Source organism: Rattus norvegicus, chromosome 9, assembly GCF_036323735.1.
Source record: "Rattus norvegicus strain BN/NHsdMcwi chromosome 9, GRCr8, whole genome shotgun sequence".
NCBI lineage: Eukaryota > Metazoa > Chordata > Mammalia > Rodentia > Muridae > Rattus > Rattus norvegicus.
This window is the reverse complement of record NC_086027.1, coordinates 30,260,759-30,282,011: the sequence shown is the minus strand read 5'-3', so window position 1 is coordinate 30,282,011 and position 21,253 is coordinate 30,260,759. Positions and strand designations below refer to the sequence as shown.

General features: G+C 41.4%; 1 protein-coding gene across 1 annotated transcript in view; it reads left to right on the top strand.

Moving 5' to 3' along the window:
- Pkhd1 (PKHD1 ciliary IPT domain containing fibrocystin/polyductin) overlaps window positions 1–21,253 on the top strand; it is a 493,369-nt gene that overhangs the window by 251,823 nt on the left and 220,293 nt on the right. Inside the window, exons 49-50 of the mRNA XM_008766937.4 lie at window positions 9,138–9,315; window positions 10,611–10,806. Of these exons, the coding sequence (XP_008765159.2) occupies window positions 9,138–9,315; window positions 10,611–10,806 (374 nt within the window). The remainder of the gene's footprint in view (window positions 1–9,137; window positions 9,316–10,610; window positions 10,807–21,253) is intronic.

Below are 21,253 nucleotides of genomic sequence, written 5' to 3'. Positions count from 1 at the left end.
GCTGTAGGTTTCTAAGTTCATGAAAAAAATATGGCTGGCAAGACAGTCACATGCACTCAGATGTAACAATCTAATTTCCAAAGAAAGGGGAATAATTTCCAATAATCCTCAGATTATGCTAATCCAGTAGATTTTCCCTGGAGGGCACAGAATCTGGAGCCATTTGTAACCTCTTCTTTGGTTCAGCATGTCCTTGTGTCCTCTGATTCTCCCCTTCCCCTTCTGGCAAAGGAAAGGTTAATGTTCTTGTTGATCACCTTGATTCTTAGACCTTGCTTAATACCCTCTCCTGTCGTGCTTGCGTTCAGTTTTTACCTATGTAACTGCTCTTAATGTGTTAGCGTTCAAAGTATGAGGCACCCCCTGCCTCTGCGAATGCAAAAGTAAAGAAGAGTTCAAATGGAAAATTTGGCCTAGCTTTTCGTCTAATAATCACCTACCTCTTCTTCCCAGGGATGAATAGGCATAGCATCACTAATAGTATCATTCGGTCCTTTAACGAAACACCCTGTGAGACAGGACGATTTCAAGATAAATTATCCTCTTTTGGCTACAGAGGTCACAGAAGCAAAACAGAAAAATCATCTAAAAATCAGAGTGAACTTTAAACTGCGGAACACCAATGGCAACACTATTTGATCATTGAGTTTAATGAATAATAAAAGAATACACCAATATATGTTTGTGCATCAGTAAATGTTCAACTAACATTCCAGAATTAAAAGCCTTGATTGATAGCATTTGCATAATTCCGAGATGAACAGAGTGTCATTTGATTTATTTGAAGCTATAAAAAGATGCTGAACTTAAGAGTTGTGAGCACGACCAATAGGGTCTTAAGAGCTTCTGTCAGTGAGCTGTATCCAGGACCAGGTGTCTAAACATAAGAGAGAAGACAGGTTTTAGCCTGTCTTCCTATCTAGTAAACGCACGATTATTTTCAATAACCTTGTTAAGTAGTTGCATCGTTCTAAGAATGCACTCTTTCTAAAGGAGGTTTTCTAGATTCATGAGGTCTGCAGAAGAGATAACATGGTGTAAAAAGTAGACCTAATAGTACAAAAGAAAAAAGAGCATCATTCTTCCCAGACTAAAACACAGGATGCAACAAGTAGTATTTTCACGCAACAGTTAAGTCTGTCGCGCAGCAGTAGACGGTCCCTTTGGGGGAACTGTGAAGTTGTTACTCAGGTTTCTCTACAATGAGTTTATACCTTAGCTAAGTCTACACATGGATGGGAACTGGCATTTGAAAATCATGGAGGATAGTTAGCGAGCTGTGCTCTCCAGAAATACAAGGGTGATTCTATCAAATGTTCTGACTCTCTTCCAGCCACTTACATGATAACATAAGAACTGTTGAAAGTTTATGAAAGACCGGAAGTTGTCTTCTTTCCTTTCTTCAGGATTCTCGCCATCTTATTCAGAAGGCAGAATACATAAATGTTTCTGAGGCACTTTGTTTTTTTTTTTCTTCCTCCCTCTCCTCCTCCCTCCCTCACATGCACACTCACATTGGAAAAATGAGTAACTGCATGAAATAGCATTATATGGGGGTGGCGACAGGTCCACAGATAGGCTAGCAATGAGGAATGTTCTGAGTTCAGTACAACATCGAAGGATGCTCACGGAAAAGCATGCCACTAAGGTTTGTCGGCTCTGCTTAAAAATTTGATTTTGTCCTGTTTTGTTCAGTGAACGGGAAGATGTGCAGATGTACAAGTATAAATATCCAGGAGTTGCTTGGAGCAACATTTGTGACTGGTTATTATATATCTGGCTTAGGAAATGGGTAATTATAGAGGTTTTATTTCTCGGCTGTTCAGATTTGATAATGTTTGGAGTTTAAATGCAGTGTTTTTGTTAATATGTAGAGATATGGACCCTCAGGAAATTCAAGTTAATGATAAACAGGAGCCAGGGAATTAGGGCTTATTCTCACTGGTTGTTTGATGGTCTAACAAATCTTTTGTGGGTATTATACATCCAACTCTTCTATATTAGGTCACTATGAAGCAACTAGGGTGGTAAATTGTTATACTTATTTGGAAGTTTTAGCAATAAATACATTGTTATTCTAATGAATCATATCATTTAATTAACAGGAATCATTCCTGCGGCTATAAAGTGGTCTCAGTGATTAAGACCACTGGATGTTCTTCCCAAGAAACTGGATTCGGTCCTCTGCACATATATGGTAGCTCGCCACTATGAGTTTCTCAAGTCTTAGGGGACCCAATGCCTTTTTATCTTGCCTCCAAGGGCAGGGCACTGGTGTCGTATACATTTATACATACAGGGAAACATCTATACAAATAAATACCACACCTTAGATATATAGATAGGAAGATATATAGATAGGTACATAGGTAAAATTATTTTCAAAGAGTCATTCTTTTGGGAGATGGAGCTGTTGCTAGAATTCTCATGTTGCAGTGGATGCCTCTACACCTGTGCACACGTGTGCAAATCTGACTCAACCCAATGTGTCAGTGACCACGAGCACAACAACAACAACAACAAAAAATACATGTAGTTGGGAAAGAACAATGCTGAGGGAGATATGGGAGAAATTGGATGGGAAATGGGACGAGATATGACTACATCTTCATTGCATGTTATTCGGCCCTTTAACAAAGCACCCCATGAGACAAGACGATTACATGATGAAAGAGAAGGCTGCATGTGAGACTCGGAGTCCTTTTGTGTTTCTGGTAGTATGTAGGAACTTTTGCCCATGGGAATGTAAGGGTTAACATTTAAAATTGACTGGTTGCCTCCTGATTTCTTGCACATAAAGCCATGCGAAGTTCAGGGAGAGACTTCTTCCCCTAGTAATGAAGCTCTCTGCTGCTAATGGCCCATGCAGACTCCCTTGGCTCCTCCAAATTAGAAATACTTCTGTGCTCCTTCGCTTCATTAACAGTAAAGAGAGGGAGATTGGTGGCTATTTAGGGCACAGGGAAATTGGTGGCTATTTAGGGCAAGCAAAGATTGTAGTAATTATGGTTGGTAAATTCCCTTCATGGTGTTCTTTGACTCTTGATGTTCTCTTGGTGCCTTTCAGAAAAGCCCACCACTGTCAGTGCTGGCATTTGGCCTAGAAGGATAGAACTTATTCTGATTTCTAAGTTTTGGCTTTTTGCAGTGGTCAATCTTACCCACAGGGAGATGAGCCTTTTGCATTTTGATTTGCTTTTTTTAGAGTGTGCACTATGGCTCTGCCACCAGCTGTGATGAAACCATGCTTAGTATCTACTTCTTTATTTACACTACAGAAAGTTGGCTTTCATGGCTGCCTAGGAAACTACATCCTGAGTGGCTGAGATGGATGAGAAAGGCTTGATAGACTCAGAGTTCTATAGGGAGAGCTACCTTGGCAGAAAGAGGGAAGAAGAAAGTTAGCTTAGAATCACACCAGGACCTGTGGAGGGTTTCTGGTTGACTGAGTGACCACTACAATGTTATTGTGTGCTGATGAAAGAGAAGAATATCCAATGAGTGGCACAAAGGACCCTAAGACAAGTAGAACTTCACTAACACTATCAGAGTTTTGGCAACATTTAGAGGGGAAATATTTATAAAAGTCCTACTTTTTTTCATTTAATATTTAGTTTATACTAATTTTGGTGGCCAAACATGAGCCCTAAATTTCTGACCATTATCCCTGGACAACTTGAGCTTTATCCATGTTCCACTTCTCTCCCTATCAACTATTAACTTTGATGAACTATTAACCATTCTGAATCTGGCTGGCCAGCAATATGGTCTGTGTATATGCAGAATCGGGAGGGCCTAGGATGACCAAATGTCCATGTCTTATTCTGTCAGCTCTTAGGTGTGCTCCAGGGACCTGGTTGTAGTAATACTAGGGGACTAGGTGGAGATAGGAAACATCTAGAGTTTGGAAATCATGAAAAAACTTCATGAATATTTGGTCCCCTCCAGGAAACTGGAGACTGAACATTGAAAGTAAAGAACAAGATTTAGGAATGGTTGGAGGAAAGGGAGCTTCAGGTCAGAGGGAGGGCGTTACATCCAAGATTGCCACAGAACTGAGTGCTCAGATCTTTGCAAATATGGTAACTAATGCAATATCCTTTTGGAGACCAGCTATGCTTGTATTATTCCTGATGATAATAGAATCAGGTATAAGAATGAGCTGGTTATATGCTATCATAGATTAATGAGTAATGCCCCTTAGAAGGCATCAAGAGGTATTGAAGCGTGCATCTAAAGGTGGAAGCACTTAACTTCCTGTTCATACCAGCTTGCCTGATACTTGCTGCCATGCCTCCCTACTGCTGTGGACGCTCATCATTCTAGAGCAAAAAGCAAACATAACTCCTTCTCCTTCTTATGTAAGTTGCCTCTATCATAGTTAGAGAAAAGTAACTAATGTACTTTTTACTCTATGGAGAGAAGCTTTGGGTTTGCAAGGTCAGTGATGATACTAATATTACTTGTCTGCTATAGATAAGGAAGTTGAAGCTCTCAAGGACATGTTGCTGTTCATAAGGAAGAAGCATGAGGAGGAAGTTAAAGGCTTATGACACAAGATTGCCAATTTTGGGATGACTGTGGTCTGTGTCCTCAAACATCAGCAAGATCATGGTGGATCTCTGAGGCAATATGATGAGTTGGCTCAAGACAAAAAATGGGAGATAGAAAAGTACATGTTGCGTGTATTAAGAACAACATAATGGTGGTAGCTTTATAGTCCTCAGAGAATTATAGCTGCTGCAATGGCTTATGGAGATTTGGTGGTACTTATGGAGCCAGAAGGCAGAACCTACTGCTTGGAGATTAATGATTAATTTGACTTCAGTGAGATTTAAAAACAGAGCCTGGTATGTTTACAGTGTTCTGCATTTTGTCCTACTCAACAAGTTCTGCTACACAGACTTACAAAGATGTCTGAACTTACAAAGACCTAGGCAAATACTGTTGTGAGGCTGAGGACACAGGCCCTGGGAACATCATAGGCTCTCTGGATGCCAACACCACTCACTACTTCCTTCTGGAAGATAAGGAAGGCTTAAACCTCAGGATAACCTAGGCAGTAGCAACAATTATATAAATCTTACAAAAGATCACTATTTATAGGATCTGGCCATAATGGTGTCTGTATCTGTAATGAATACCTTCAAAGTTCTGAAGAACTAAGTTAGCGGAAGTAGGAAACCCTTCCAAGAGCAAAGACCAGTAAAAGTTCAGAGGTCATTGAATATTTACAGAAGAAAATTAAGCTGTTTTCCTAAGTGGCTCAATTCTACAGAACCTGGGTAGAATAGAAAAAAAAGGAGTTCATATGGAAACCTGAGCAGTTTTAGAAATCATGACCTACTTCAAGCACATTGTTCATGCTACCACGTATAAATGTATGAGCCACTTTAGTAAATGTTATATAGCTTTAAGTGGAGGTAACAAATTCCTATAATTTATGATCAACTGCTAATCTTTGATTAACAAGTTTAGAAGTCTCCTCCCATTTTAGGGTTTACTGTAAAGACAGATTCACTGCAGAGAAATATCACGAAGTAGACAGCATATTTTGACATACTGTGTACTTGATCATTTACTCAACAAATATCTTTTGGGTGGTTATGTTATCGTGTGAAAGAAAATTTTATTTAATGCATCAAATCAGTGATTAGAGGTTCAGACATTTCATTTATTCTCTTTTGCATAAGGTCCTATAGTTCATCATTCAGAGTCTTTATGCCCATGCAGAAGCTGAAAGATTCCGTATTGAAGATGAATCATACAGAACTGTGGAGAATCCTATCCCAAATTGGACCATGGTGTTCATGACAGCCAACACGTCAATCTCCTTGATGTTTCTTGCTTAAAACTTACCTCTCTTCTTATCACTTTCATTTTACATTCATTTCTTATGGGGTTTTTATTTTTCAATGTATTAGTTGGACAAATCATGCTGTACACTTTTAGGACTCATAGCTTCATTCTAAAGGTTTTCTTAAATACTACCATTTTATCCTGGTGTGGTCCCACATACCTGCAGTCTTAGCTGTAGAGAGGCTGAGATTGAGAATTCAAAGCTGGCAAGAATAGTGTATTTGATGTCAGCCTTGAGTATGTGATGAGACCCTGTCTCAAGAACTAACAATATTAAAGATTGCACCTATAAAATCTACAAATAAAACACGAGTGCGTCATTAAGTGGGAAAGGGGTCAGGATGAACAATTTAAAGTTGAAGCAAACATCCTTCAGATTCATTCTGCCTCCAAGAATTTAAGCTAAGTCATGTCCAGCAGTTGTAACAGAAATCAGACAGAAAATCCCTTCCTTCAAGTTTATAATGATCTAGGTAACACTACGTAGGCAAATCCTGGGACAGCATAGTTCTTTTATTCCAAATGCCCAATGACTTTTTGAGCCTTCTTATTTTACTGATGGAGAAAGCAAATAGATTTAATAATAACACAAGAAATCAGTGCTCTATAACATGAAAGCTTATAGTCATGTTTTCAAAGGACAACATATTATAAGTAGCTTTCCCAGATTTGCTGAACCATTGGCTTGTAACCACATGTACATCACAGCTACTCAATACAGACCGTCAGAAAATCCCAAATGCACTGAAACCTTATGAAACGTCTTTGTGATTTTATTTTGTAACTGGATCGTGCGATCCTCAAATGTGTACTTTGAGGATAACAATTCTGTCTTAGTGTCAAAAGGCTTATTCATTTAACATTTTATACATTCAAATAAGTGGTAAGGAATCAAGGATGTATTGTCTCCATGCTGGAAGCAAGGAAGCCATGATCAAAAGGGTTAGTTAGTAAGCTCCAAGTTCACACACACACACACACACACACACACACACACACACACACTGATGTATATAGTTCACATTTGTATTTTACGTCTCATAGTCTACATTTTATTCTAGCTTGCAAAAGCACCTTTTTCCATTTGTTTATTTGTAAAATGCATAAGTCTGCTTCCTGTTGCTGTGCTAATAGAACTTGGGGAGTAAAGGGTTTATTTGGTTTGCATGTTCCTATCCCAGTCTGTCAGGAAGAGAACTCAAGGCAGGAATCTGGAAGCAGGAACCAAAGCAGAAGCCATGAAGAAGTGCTGCTTACTGGTTTGCTCTCATGGCCCTCTAAGTTTGCTTTCTCAAACACCTCATGGCCACTTGCTCAGAGGCGACACTCCTCATGGAGACCTGGGCCTTCTACACCAATCATCAATCAAGAAAATGCCCCACAGACTTCCCTATAAAGCAATCTTGAGGAGGTGTTTTTTGCATCTTTCTTGATGATCCTAGCTTGTGTCCAGAAGACAAAACCATGCAGCAGAAACAGAATCTCTCTGTGGCCCAGGGAGACCTGCAACTTGAGATCCTCTGCCTCAGTCTCCTGGTTATGCAGGTATTGAATATTATTCCCCCTTGCCTATAGGTGTGGGTCTACTTCCCTATAATTTCAAGCACTTAGGCCAAGATTGGGATTCCCTTAAAGTCAGGAGATCATGGCAAGTTTGTCGGTGCAGTGAGAACAGCCTCTCACACAGGGCTATAAAGTGGGTTTAAATACATCCAAGTTCCGTCATACTGTGAGAACTCTCCACCCTCCTTGTCTTGCTTTCCTTTACTTTCAAAGCTTAATTAGCTTGTAACTAAATGTGGTGAAAATTTCTCATGTAGTAGGGAGAAAAGCAGCCATCTACTTATTGACCATCTAAAAATCTTTTCCTTATATTTTTTTAGTTTTTCCACTTACTATTTGAGTCTTAACTTTTGAATAAATATATTTACGGTCTTTTAAAAATTTCATTTATTTATTTTATGTATATAAGTATACTCTAGCTGTCTTCAGATATATCAGAAGAGGACATCAGATCTCATTATAGATGGTTGTAAGCCACCATGTGGTTGCAGGGAATTGAACTCAGGACCTCTGGAAAAACAGTCAGTGCCCTTAACTGCTGAGCCATCTCTCCAGCCTATATATTTATGTTCTCTATAATATATTTATGTTCTCTCCTATATATTTATGTTCTAATAAAATCTTCAAAATCACTTTCTGGGATGAGCAATACAGAATGATTCAGGGGATCTAGGTGCTACCATGACCTGCCTCAGTTCCTTCATTTGGTGAAATGCTGCTCTCTGCCTACAGTCCTTTATAAAAGTTAGCAAGATGGCACAGTCTGTTTCAGTGAGTCCCTATTCAACCAGTTAGCATGTGTATGCTATGAACGATGTGTATAGAGCCCTGGTCAGACATGGAAGCCACCAAGGGAAAGAATGAAATATGTCTAACTCCAGGCTAGTACAGTTTGTGGTTTTAAAGAAGCAGCCCCAGGAACATCAAGGTACAGCAACAGCAGTGTGTTCTGTGCAGTAGGTCAGACCCCGGGAGAGAAGCCAAGATATTCATTCCAGGAAACACCACGGAAGCTGCTTTCTCTGGGCAGTTGGAGAAGGGTACTGAAGAGTTTTGATGCAGCAAGTTCTGGACTCCTGAAAGCCCCTATGGGACTATCGAATTGCTCATAATAATTGTTGTTGGTTGTTAACGAGCTTGCTACATGACAAGATTTTTACTGCAGACATTTGTCAGATTATATTTTATTTGGGCCCATGTGGATCCATTAAGGTGGCATTTATTAGTGGTTTCACATACGAGTGTTGCTTCAGTAGTTCCATCACACCCATGCAATATAGGCAAGCCTTCTGGTGACAATCTTCTAGTGGGCTGTTTTGACCTACATGGATTGCAAACACTTCTGTAAGCACATAGGTAGAGGCTGCACCGTTCACCAGTGGGGACTCACGCAGAGAACGGAAGAGGAAGGCATTAGATGCAGAATGGGAAAGTTACCGTGAAGTTAATTGTTTTTAGATTTGATTGATTGATTGATTGATTCATTCATTCATTTTAAATACCTGCGTGTTTTGCCTGCATGCATATCTGTGCAGTGTGCCCCGACTCTGTAAGACAGAGTTGATTCTCCTGAAATTGGAGTTACACGCCCGCTGGGTACTGAGATTCAAACCCAGAACCTATGGAAGAGCAGCAAGGACTCTTAACTGCCGAGCTGTCTCCCGGCCCCACCTGGGAACTCATTTACTTTTCTTTTTCGTTTACTTTCCCTGTAGAGCTAAGAGCCTCGACGTTCCTAAGAATTTAACCATGACTGACATCAGAAATAGGACAATCACTATCAATTATGTGGATGACACGTTGTCTAACTCTTATGGCTGGATGGCTCTACTCTTGGACCAAGAGACCTACTTGCTGCAGTTTGAGGGTCCTTGGACGGACGGATCTTTGCAGGTAACCCCATCCATTGATATTTCTTTACACACTAAGTGGTTCTCTGTACTTCTGTGAAGGAACGGGCTGTAAATTTTATCTTATGCTCATGCAGGAAGCTACAGCAGCGTTTTGCTATGTGACTTGAAAATTTTAGTCTTTAAATTCCCATCTTGAATGCAAATCTAGTTCTTCTAGAAATGTTAAATTAAGTAATTCGATGAAAAGTAGCCTTTAAGCGTTTCCTGCAACTTCTTTAAAAAAATTATAGGCTAAAACCTAACTTATCCAAGGGTTAGAAGGCAGAGGAACCCAACTTACCCCTGTTTTGAGGGTTAGAAGGCAGAGGAAATTTCTTAACATTAAACATTTACATGTTTCATACTGCCACCTTGTGGCTCAAGATGAATTTGCAAATCTATCTCCCAAGTTGGACTGAGTGGACAAAAATCAAATTAACTAGGGGTAATAGCTATGTGAGAAGTGGGTGCATTTTTAAAAATGATAACAGCAGCAACAACAACATCATCAAATAAGACATACAATTTGAAAGGGAAAGATAATTCAATGCATTTCTTTAAGCTTATTTTCCTGTCACATGTGGGTTGGTGGGTTATTTTTTTCCTCGCTGTGTCACGTGTAACAATGTCCACATAGTGGTAAGTGTCTACCTTGGGGCAACAGGGGGGACACATTTCGACATATTTTACCATGGCCCTCAGATGATAACACTCAAGGGGATTTCCCAAAAACTAAGTGGGTGGGGGCGGGGTTAAGGATGTGTCCCAGGAGGCTTTGTGTCCCAGCTCAGCTCTCTGCTGTCTTGTGATGCTGCAATATGCTCTAGACTGGTATGGTGAGATCAACAATTGCTGGGCTCTTAATGCTGAATGCATCAAAGGTGCCTCATGCTATGGTGTGTGCCCCAGGAGTGTCAGCTATTGCTGCGACTCACACTCAGTTCTTACTTCTCCTTATCTCTCCGTGTCCTGAGGGATAGGTGGGAACGAACTGTAGACTTTGCCCCTTCCCTTACAGCTGTTTGACCTGAGAAGTCAATTCACTTGTCTGGGCTGTGATCTGCTCTTCTGTTAACTGTGGTTATGAACAGGAGGAACCCCATGGCCTCTTTTCAGTCTTTATAGTTAATGAGTTTGTAGCCCCACTGTGAAATAGATCCAAGTAGGCCTGTTTCTCACCCAGACTATGTGGCTTGGCATTGATCTGTTCTGTTGCTAAAATGACTCCTTTTGAAGGGAGGGCATATGCTCCATCATCCATGTGGTTTTGTTTCTCCTCTTTGTCTCTCACTTCAGTACTCAGCAACCTTTGACAACTTTGCCCCTGGAAATTACCTCCTGCTAATGCACAGGGACCTACTACCTTATCCCGACATTCTCCTCAGATGTGGGAGTCGGGTGGGCCAGTCACTTCCCTCTCATCCTTTGCCGAGTCGAGACGGAGCCTGTGATTGGTTCTTCCACAGGCAGTTAAGGCAGCTCACCTACCTGGGTAAGTTTCCACCTGTAGAGGTATCTTTGAGAGGGCATATGGCCACAAGTTTCTTTATTTTTGAATGTCAGCATTTGTGTTGTGGAATAAACACAAAGGTGACGGCTGTGCTGTGTGCTTTCATTAAATGGATAGGTTCCAAGTTCAGAGAGTGTGGGTTCAAATCTCAGTCCCGGGCCTGAGCATTTATCACCTACTATGTCCAAACATTGTCCCCTGAGTGTCACAGTTGAATTCTTCTTCAGAGATAAATTGCACATATTTTATTAGTAGGTGGTGGGTGATAAGTAGATATTCTACACTGCAGTCCCCTTGTTTGTAAAGTAATAACAGAACCTACATCAAAGGGCATGCGATCAAATAAAGGGTGGCATGTAAAATTCTTTATCCAAGTGCTGAATCTCTATCATGCTTCATATGTATTTGTGGCATCAATCTTTTATTGATTTTAAGATAGCATTCTATTTGTAGCGAAATAATCACATGTTGAAACTGGTTTGAGATGGAGCTGGGGGTTCAGCAGTTAAAAGTGCTTGCTGCTCAGGGAGGATGTGAGTTTGTTACCCAGCACTACTTCCTGCCCGTAGCTCTGGTTCCAGGAGATCCAAGGGAACGTGACATCTATGTTCACAAAGCTATAATTAGACATACATGCATACACATAATTTTAAGAAAGACTTCCCGGGGAATCTATTTCACTCCAGTCAAAATGGCTACCATTGCAAACACCACAACAAGTGCTGACAAGGATGTAGTAGAAAGAGAAATCCTTATTCATTTCTTTCACAAATGCAAGGTAGTGAAGGCATTATGGAAACCAGTATGAAAGTCTATCTAAAAGCTAAACACAGCCTTCCTATTGACCAAGGTATATATCCACGAAAAGATTCTAGGTCAGCATCCCAGAGATGCTTGCTTATCTGTGTCTATTTATACGTCCTTCACAAATATCTAGGAGATGGAATCAGCCTAGTTTTCTATTAACAGAGGAGTTTAAGGAGAAAAACGTGATACATATACACAATTTTATTTATCTCTAAAGAAGAATTCAATTATGACATTCGGAGGAAGATGTTTGGAACCAGAGAGCATCTTAGTAAGCCTAATAAGCCAGATTCACAATGACATATATTGTATGTTTTCTCTCATATGTGAAGTCTAGATGTGTGTGTGTGTGTGTGTATGTATGTGTGTTTGTTTGTGTGTGTTTGTATTTGATTGATTGATAGATAAGTAGATAGATAGATAGATGGATAGATGTAGAAGAGGGGACTATGAAAGAGAAGGACATGTTCCAAGTGGAGGGGAGGTAGGAGCAAGAGAGTGTGATGAAATATGTATGTTATAAAAGCAGAAGAGGAGGTAATTGTAGAGGGGAGGGGACAGTAAGAGAAGTCAGGAATTAATAACCTAGAGTCTAATGATGTCCCAGTATGGAATGAAAAGACACAGTTTCCATGGCTCCCACTTCATTGTACACTGAACCCAACTGACCACCAGCTAACTGGGACTATGAAGATGGGAGTTTGGCCAGTTGTGGCCACAGACACAGGGAACAGCACAAAATATCTGCTGATGCCAATGAACGTTAGCTTTGATGTGGCATTCGAGAAGTGAAACTCTGGAGAGCTGCTGAGGTTAGGGAATCAAGAGGACATGAGATCCAGAGACTCCAGGACTGGAGGGTAGGCTGTGTCTGTCCTGAGTTAGGATTGGTGGCAGGAAGAAGGAACTTGATACCCTCTGTCTTTGCAGTCTGCAGGCAGAATTTTTTACCTTCTCATGTGTGTGCTTCATAGCATTCCAGTGTTAAGGTCAGAACTGTCCATTTTTGACCTCCTGGAGTTTATCTGGTTTTATTTTTTCTATTCCAAATGTCCTTATTTGTCATGAGAACCATGGTGTCCACTTGTATCAGCCTCAACAGTTTATTAATAGGATCTGATCAAAAGGTACTCATCGTCTAGATGGCTGTTTCAATACAAGATATTTCATTAGATAAATTCCCCATTTATATTTAATTGTTTAGCTTTCATGACTTTTAGGATGTAGTGACTACACCGCTTTTTGTAGTGGTGTGCGAGAGAGAGAGGATCTGATAAAAATTGGTTTCTGCAATGATGGTTTTGTTATAAATTGTTCTTAATAGAGTCTGACAAATTCAGGGAGCCTGATCAACATAGCAAGTCTTTGCCACCACCACAAGTCAGATCTGGACCCTAAGGGTATGGAATAGTAAGCAATGGCCCTGGGTCACTTGTCTCTCCCACTTGTGCATAACCATATGAAAACTGGGTCTGATCTATACAAAAGCCTTGCCACTACTGAGTCTTAGTGGGCACCAAGGGAGAGTTGGTGCTTCCCTTTTATAAAAAGAAAACTTCTTGACAAATACATTGAAATATATATATATATATATATATATATTCCTTAGACTGAATTTAACTATGGATATTATATGCCCTAATCAAATGTAATAATGTAATAAATAACATTTGTATGAGAATATCTTCATAGCCTTTCCTTTGCCTGTGATTTGGAAAAGAAAAAGAGAAGCCACTAAGAGTTGCATGAATGTCTAATGGACTTAGAGGCCCTTGATCCTTGAAGAGGATGTAGGAGTTTGGGGAGTATCACCATTTTAATCAATGTGACGAATGAGTGACTGTAGCCCCTTATGTTTCCATTTATCATCTGGAACTGAGGTGTATACTGCTCTGTATAGCAGCTCCCCATGCAGCTACAATGGCTATGTGCATTTGACCATAAGTTTTTTATTTATTTATATTTCAAATGTTATCCCCCTTCTCAGTTTCTCCTCTGCAAACCTCCTATCCCAACCCCCCACCTCCTGCTTCTTTGAGGGTGCTCCCCCACCCACTCAATCCCTCCTGCCTGTCCCACCTGGTATTCCCCTACACTGGGGCATGGAGCAAGGTCATTTGACCACAATTAAAGATATCCTTTGTGTAAAGTTTACAACTTCTCTAGGAATGTAATGGATACACTACCATACGCCCTACAGATCTGTGCCCAATGTCCTAATAAGGGTATATATTGTAGCTGGCACCCCGACATAACCCATAGGAAGTATATTGTTGGATTTGTGTTGTATAGTTGATAAATTAGTTAGGTCCTGACATTCATTTAATTGTTTAGTTTTTCAGTTACTGGTAGAGTTAGCATTAGGATAATTTACACTAAAGATGCAGATCAAGATTTCACAGGCACATAGTAGGATGCAAAACATCAGAAGAGTTTCATTTGGAGAAGTCTGACTCTATTGTATGGAAACTGATTTCCTAAGGCGCACCCAGTCTCAGGTCAGTTTCTTTTCTGTGTCGTTCTTTTTCACTTAGCTGCTGTTTTCTTCTGAGGCAGAAGGAAGAAGAGAAGTTGTCTTCTGACAACTGGATAGATTTCATTCACTATCTGCTTCTCTTTTATTACTATTATGTTTTCATACAGTATACATTGATCATATTCTTTTTCCTCCTCCACGTCCTCCCAGATTCCCGCATCTCCTTACCCACTCATCTTCACTATCTTTCTCTAGCTCTCTCCCCTGTCCAAATAACAAAAAGAAAACCAAACAAAATCTAGTAAATAATAATAATAATAATAATAATAATAATAATAATAACAAAAACAAAAAAACAGGAACTACAGAAAATCATGATTTCTCAATTACTCCTGGGCATGGGGCCTGCCCAGGAGTGTGGCTGATACACCCACTGATACCCCATTGGAGAAAGCTGATTTTCCCTTAGCCAGTGGGTATCAGTTGCCAATAGGTTCTTGGTTAGAGGTGAAACTTTACGTCGAGGTCTTTTTCTCTGTGCTGGAATTTTGTCTGCGTTGAACATTAACTGCTTCTAAATGATCTTGTGCACTGTTTGCAACCTGATCACATCCCCCAGTAGAAGATCCCCCCCCCCACAATTAATTACATTTCTCCTGTGTGACTTCATCATGGGAGACTTAAAAGTATCTGTCTATCCTTAGACCCAAGCAAGAGTGAACAGGACCCAGTCAGTCTAGCTCCTGCCTCTGGATCCCTCCACTAGAGTGTGCTACCCACTAAATAATCTTTGATCACCAAACCAAAAAAGGATGGAGAAAGGGCATCTAGTCAGGCTGCGGAGGAAGAAAACTTCTCACTGGTCCCCAGTGACAGTGAAAAATATGCCATGCACACATTCTGACCCCTCCATTTCTCTTTTCCAGGGAGGCCAGTTTTGTCTTTGTCCAGGCAACATCTTTATAGAATGCTGGGTTTCTGAAAGCTCACGGCCAATACTTCTGGCTTAGGGTTTAATCAGTGGCTGGCCGGCTTTTTACCTAGGGCTTGGTGTAATCACACCATGCCTCAATACCTTGACTTCTCTAAGGAGGTTAAGAATATTTGCTTGTCTCTTGGAAATGTGGTACAAAGCATTTAAATACATTCAAGCTTGCACAGCATAATCGGATACACTGGGGGGGAAAAACCTTTCTCAGTTCCTGTTTTCTCTCCATTAATGTTGTATGTCTTAGTACTCACTCTAATTTTTATTTTGCATGCTTGTATGTGTGCACATGTCTATGGATGCACATGTGTGCATGTATGCGGAGGCCAGAGGCCAACCTCAAGTGTCATTCCTCAGGTGCTATCCACCTTGTTTTCTGAGACTGGGGTTCTCAGTGGCCAAGAACTCACAGGCTGGCCAGTAAGCCTCAGGCATCCATTCACCTGACTCGGCCTCTCCAGAACTGAGACTGCAAGCTCATGTTCCTCTTCTTGCCATTTTTTATGGGGGTTCCAGAGACTAATTTTAGGTCTCCATGCTTGCGAGGTAAACAAGTGAGGCATCTCCCCAGCCCCTGATTCTCTCCTTTTATTTTTAAGATGGATTCTCTGTTGCTTGGCGTCCACCGTTATACGCTATACATTGCATGTTCCTGTGATCAGGAACTTAAACAATCGTTAGTTATAAACTTATCTTTTTGAGGACAGCGGTTCAGGTCGCCTTTCCAAAGCTACTGAAAATATTGAATAGGGAGCTGCTTAAACAAGAGGGCACAGGGGAGCCGTGTTGCTGATGTGTGGGTTAGGACCCGGCAGAAGCGGTATTTGATGTAGCGAGCTATGAAGAATGGTGCCCCAAGCTGTAACGTCCTGGCCATGCTTCAGAACACACACAACTGTAAAACAAGCACACTTTCCTATTCGCAAGCCAGGAGTCAAACTCAGCAAGCTGGTTCCTCTGCTCACGAAGTTTGACTTGACAGCGTGCGTCTCTGCCTTACCAAGCTACTTTTTTTTAACCACGTTTGTTGCTGCTGTCTCTTCCTCCCAACCCCCCACCCCCAGGAATGTTTCAGTTCATGGTGAACTATTTTTATTTTTTAGTTACATTAACGCTATGAAATAATTAGTCAGCTAATTAATCTGGTTTACAAGCTTTGTAGGATTCTTCAGCTGTCAGTCAGGCCCAGGCCCGAGGCCGCCATCTAGTCTCATCTCTCTTGCCCATGTGATTCTCGTTGCCATGGCTACTGGCTACATCTGCTGACACCCCACTCTCTATTTATTGCTTAATTAAGAATTTCACGCTCAGCCCTTATCTGCCTCCAAGAACAAGTGCACACTGTTAAGAAATTCCAAATTTAGGCCCAGACACAAGGAAAGCCTTTCTTATGGACTTGGCTGTATGGAGCCTCTCTAACGATCCTCTCAGCAACCCAGCCGCCACCCTTCAATCAAAAATCATTAAATGGGGCAGAGATAATGAGCATGTAGCATATCAAAAGAAGGATGTTTGCTTGGTCCAAAGGAGGGAAAGCTGCTAGGCCCCATGCTCAGCCCCACTTCAAAGGGAGATGAGACCCCTCATCACTGGGGCCCCATAAAGCCTCATTTGTTCTGGGCTTGACTTATGCAGAAGGTCTCGTATGTCAGACCATCTTACAGACTGGGTCCCCCCCCCAACTTCTTGCCTCCACCTCTAGTGGTCCCCCTCCCTGGCCTTCCGCATGCTCGTGTGTCAGCACTTAGGCAGCTGGGTCCCCCAAAGCATCAGGCCAAGCGTATAATCACTGACTCCCGCACTCACAATGGCCACTTGTAGTGGGGTGGCCAGGAGGAGGTCTTCATCACAATAGGAACACAATTATTGCAGCTGCTAGGGAGGGCTACGCTTCTTCCTGTAGAAATATAATAGGACTTGCCTAAACCAGGAGGTGAAGGCTGGCGGGAGGTGGTAAGGGGTAAAGGGAGTGGAGAAAACAATCTTGACTTGATTATTCATATTCTGACTCTTGGAAGCCCGGTGTGGAGTCAGTGGGGTTCCAGCAGCTGCTCCTACACAGACTCTTCTAATAATTGTACATTCTGTCAAGGGTCAACTTACTTTTGACCCTGTCCTTTCATATCGGTAAAAGGCTCTTTAGGGCAAACCGTTGGGTTGTGGCAGGGTGCATTAAATACTCAGAACCCCCACCCCTTGCTTTATCCCCCCCACACCCAACCAGCAGCCTGTGATAAATTCATATCAGATGCTTTTCCATTCACAGTTGCCCTCTTGAATTCACACAGGCCTCCCTCTCCCCTCCCAGAGTAGAGCAGACACAGCTCCCACACTGGGTTCTGGGACATTGTATGGGGCAGCAGCTGAAGGTACACCTGCAAGGCTCAGAGGCTCCTATGGCACCACCTTCCAATCGGAGAGAAAACAAAACCAAAACATATCTTGGCAGAACACCCAGTGTATGTGTCCAAATGGTCCCTTCACCAAGATAAAGGCTGCCTATGCGTTGAGAATCTGGGGGTTGTGTCTGTGAAAGCAAACATGACATGGGTAGAAGGACAGATGGATTTTGTTGTGTGTGCCGGGTTTCTTTGGTGGGGACTCAAGTGACACTGCACAGATGCCCCAGAAATCCGGCGACTGTCATGGAGGAGCCTAAAAGTAATGATACTTTCTTGAGTTTGAGGTTAGGTTTATGACTATGATTACTTTCTAGCTCTCCTATTTTCAAAGCAGTCGGGGCACTGACTGCTGTCTGGACTCCTCTATGCTTCTGTGGGTCTGATGATGCCATGTACCTCCTGGAGAAGGAATCCTGTGAGGATATAAAGAAACAGGATTGAACTGCTCTCCAGAGCTCTTGGGAGCATCTTTTGGAAGAGCAGAATCATAATCTTTCACAATGCTGTCACACACCCCATGCGGAAGACCTCTAAGGCAATCTATAGCATTCTAGTTAATAAATTCATTTACATTCTTATAGAAAACTCATTCCCCAAAGATCCCAAAGGACTTTACCACTAATGTAGCCAATTGACTTGGAAATATACTAACTTTCATGGTTTAAAAAAAATTCTAGATAGTGGAACAGGAGCTTCAGACAGGAAAAGAGATTCTTTGCTTCTTGATTAGAAGCTTCTGTTCCAGAAGAAAAAAAATGAAAGAGGAGAGGAAAGGAGAGGAGAGGAGAGGAGAGGAGAGGAGAGGAGAGAGAGAGAGATAGAGAGAGAGAGAGAGAGAGAGAGAGAGAGAGGAGGGCAGGGGAGGGGACGGGAGAGAGAGGAGAGGAGAGGAGAGGAGAAGAGAAGAGAAGAGAAGAGAAGAGAAGAGAAGAGGAGGAAAGAGGAGAGGAGAAAATGAAGGCAGGAAGGGAGGGAGAAATGGGGAGGGAAAGAAGTGGTGAGAAAGAAAGGAAGAGAGACAAATTTAAATGAATTATTACCGACATTTTAGAAGGGACTGGGTTAGAAAGATGATTCTTCCTAATGCTAAGTGGTGGGCTATAAGTGACATAGGTCACAGGTGGGCAATCCCTATTCCAGAACAGTTATTCTGACTTGGGTTCAGTGCCTTCTATTATCCAGCTCCTTGCTTTCTATTTAAAACCTAAGGCTGAATACTTACCTCGGTAAACCAATTCTTTTCTATCTGTAAGGACACCCTGTACATTTTAGCTGAAACCACACTTCTTAAATTTTAGATGTGGTCACTTTCCCTTGGACTCTTGCCACATTCCCTTCTCCTTTTGTTGATGGCTCAGCTGCCTAAGCCCCCTGAGACCTACGATCATATGGGCCGTCACACTCAGCTTTTTCAGTATGCTTTCTCATGCCTTCTGCACTGTCTGCTTAATGTTTAAAAATCAACAGAACTTTCTCAGAAGCAATACTGTCCCCAAAACCATGGAAATCAATGGGATACTTTCCCCTTTGTAAAATACCTTGGAGGTCAATAACCATTGAAAGAAGACATATTATGTTAATAAAATCATTGTTACTCGTGCATTTGGGAATGACACTGTGCCTTGCAAAGTTTTGTCTGGTTTCTTCTAGTGACTGTTCTGAACTCACTTTTTCCTTTTCTTTCCCACCAGAGTTACTCTCCTTAGTTAACAAACACACAAACAAACAAACAAACAAACAAACAAACAAACAAAAAACCTGTTCTCAAATACAGACCGTTGGTAGAGTCCAAAGAAGTTATATAATTTTGTAAATATAATTTTTTTAAAAAAAATTACCTCACAAGTAAACAGAGTACTCATTCCAAGATCCCTTTGGATTTTTTTTGTCTGCAAGAGGGCCCTAGATATTTCAAATGTCTCCATACAAGTGTGGAACACAATTTTCTGAGTCAGACTCATAATTGTTATTGTTCTCTACGTTAATTAAGAAGGTTTAATGAGCTAACTCTCAGGACTATGATTAATGCAGACATATCTGTCAGTTTTGATTAAGTTATTAAAAATAATACCAGCTGCCCATGAGTGAATATTACTGGGGTTAGGAGAAAGCTCTAACCTAGGATTTTCCTCTATTTCTTAAGGGCCCTTAAAGGTTCATGTGTCATGAGGGCAAATGTGACTTCCATAGCTTCTTAAAGATGCTGAAATCAGGCAAAAGAATCATACCCTTTGATAAGCAAGCCCTTTCTGCAGCTAAATAAGAAGACATCAACTTCATGGTCATGAGGTCAGAGCTCAGGATAGGACATAAAGCAGATCCTTAAAGAAGAGATGGATATAGCGGGCATGGCAGCTAGCATGGGAACATGGAGAGAGAGCCAAATATAACAAATCTCTTAGGAGTGCTCCTGGAGAGCACTGTCACACTTACTCTTTTAGAATAGATAGGTGTTTACTTTCCCATCCCAAACATCAAAAATGCTGTAAGCTTGCTTATGGACAGAGTGAAGGGTACTTATTTTTATTCCTCATTCCTAAGACCCCAGAGAGGACAACAGTCACTGGGCACAGAATGTTAACTTATTGGGTGCTTCTGTTCAGTTGTGTAATTGTCTTCTTCTCTTTCCAGGAGGCATTTTCTTATAAAAACACACCCCTCTTTCTCTTCGATGCTTCTGTTTATAGCAGGCTTACATCATAGAGCATTTACCAGGATAACTTGGTATCCAGTGACCCTAAGACTGTCTTTGAGGACCAGTTCCTACAATCTGGGAAGGATCAACAATGGGGCTTCACTTATAAACAAGGATGATTAGCCACCCGCATGCTACAAATACACATGTCACAAACACGGAGAAAGCATGTGCACAATGTCACAGCTTGGATAGAGCCTTCAAACTCCTCCCGAGTCAATACCTGTACTAGCTAATGGTTTTCATTCCTTTTTCTCTTTATTCAAATTGGAAATGACACTTCACATTCACAGTCTGTTGGAATTAAAACACTTAGTAAAATTAAGCAGATCTCCTTAAGTTGTGTAATGCTATTCCTCTTGACGAAGTGCAGCTATGGAAAGAGCAACTCAAGTGAGAGCAATGTCTGGAGCCTCTTAAGGTGGTGCAAATGAATGGGGTCGCCATGATAGTGGTACCAATGGCAGCTAATATTTGCTTCCTATATGCCGTGTACTGTGTTAGCTCACATTTCTTTACCCAATGACCCTATAAAACAGATAAGTTCCCTGACTCCCATTTTCTGGTGATGTGAATGAGGGTCAGAGGTGGCAACTAACTTGCCATTTGTCCCAGTATAGGAATGGGTGGAGACAGGGTTCAGATCTCTGCTGTTGGAAGTCTAGCACCCATGCATTCTGCGTCGTCCTGGTTTGTCTCTTCTGACTTAGAAACGTTTGAAGAGGTTTCATCATCTGACTCATATGTGCACACTCAGAGGCAGCTCCAGATGGTCATGCATGACAGAAGTTTGGGAAACTAGACTCTTGTGATTTCCTCCCCCTATTGCTTAAAGCTTTTCTCCATCTTCTCTGATCCCCTGAATCTTGCCTTTCTATCTGAGGGACTTTGTCACACCTAATAAAATGGGCAAGAGTTTTTCAGTGTACCCTCACCTCTGCAGAGTTTTGTTTGGATATGGGATTACACTGGAAGTTTACATGTAGATGTGGAAGTGGATGTGGAGAGGACATGACATTGAAGGTGAATGTGGAGAGGGGTCACACTGGAGGTGGATGTGT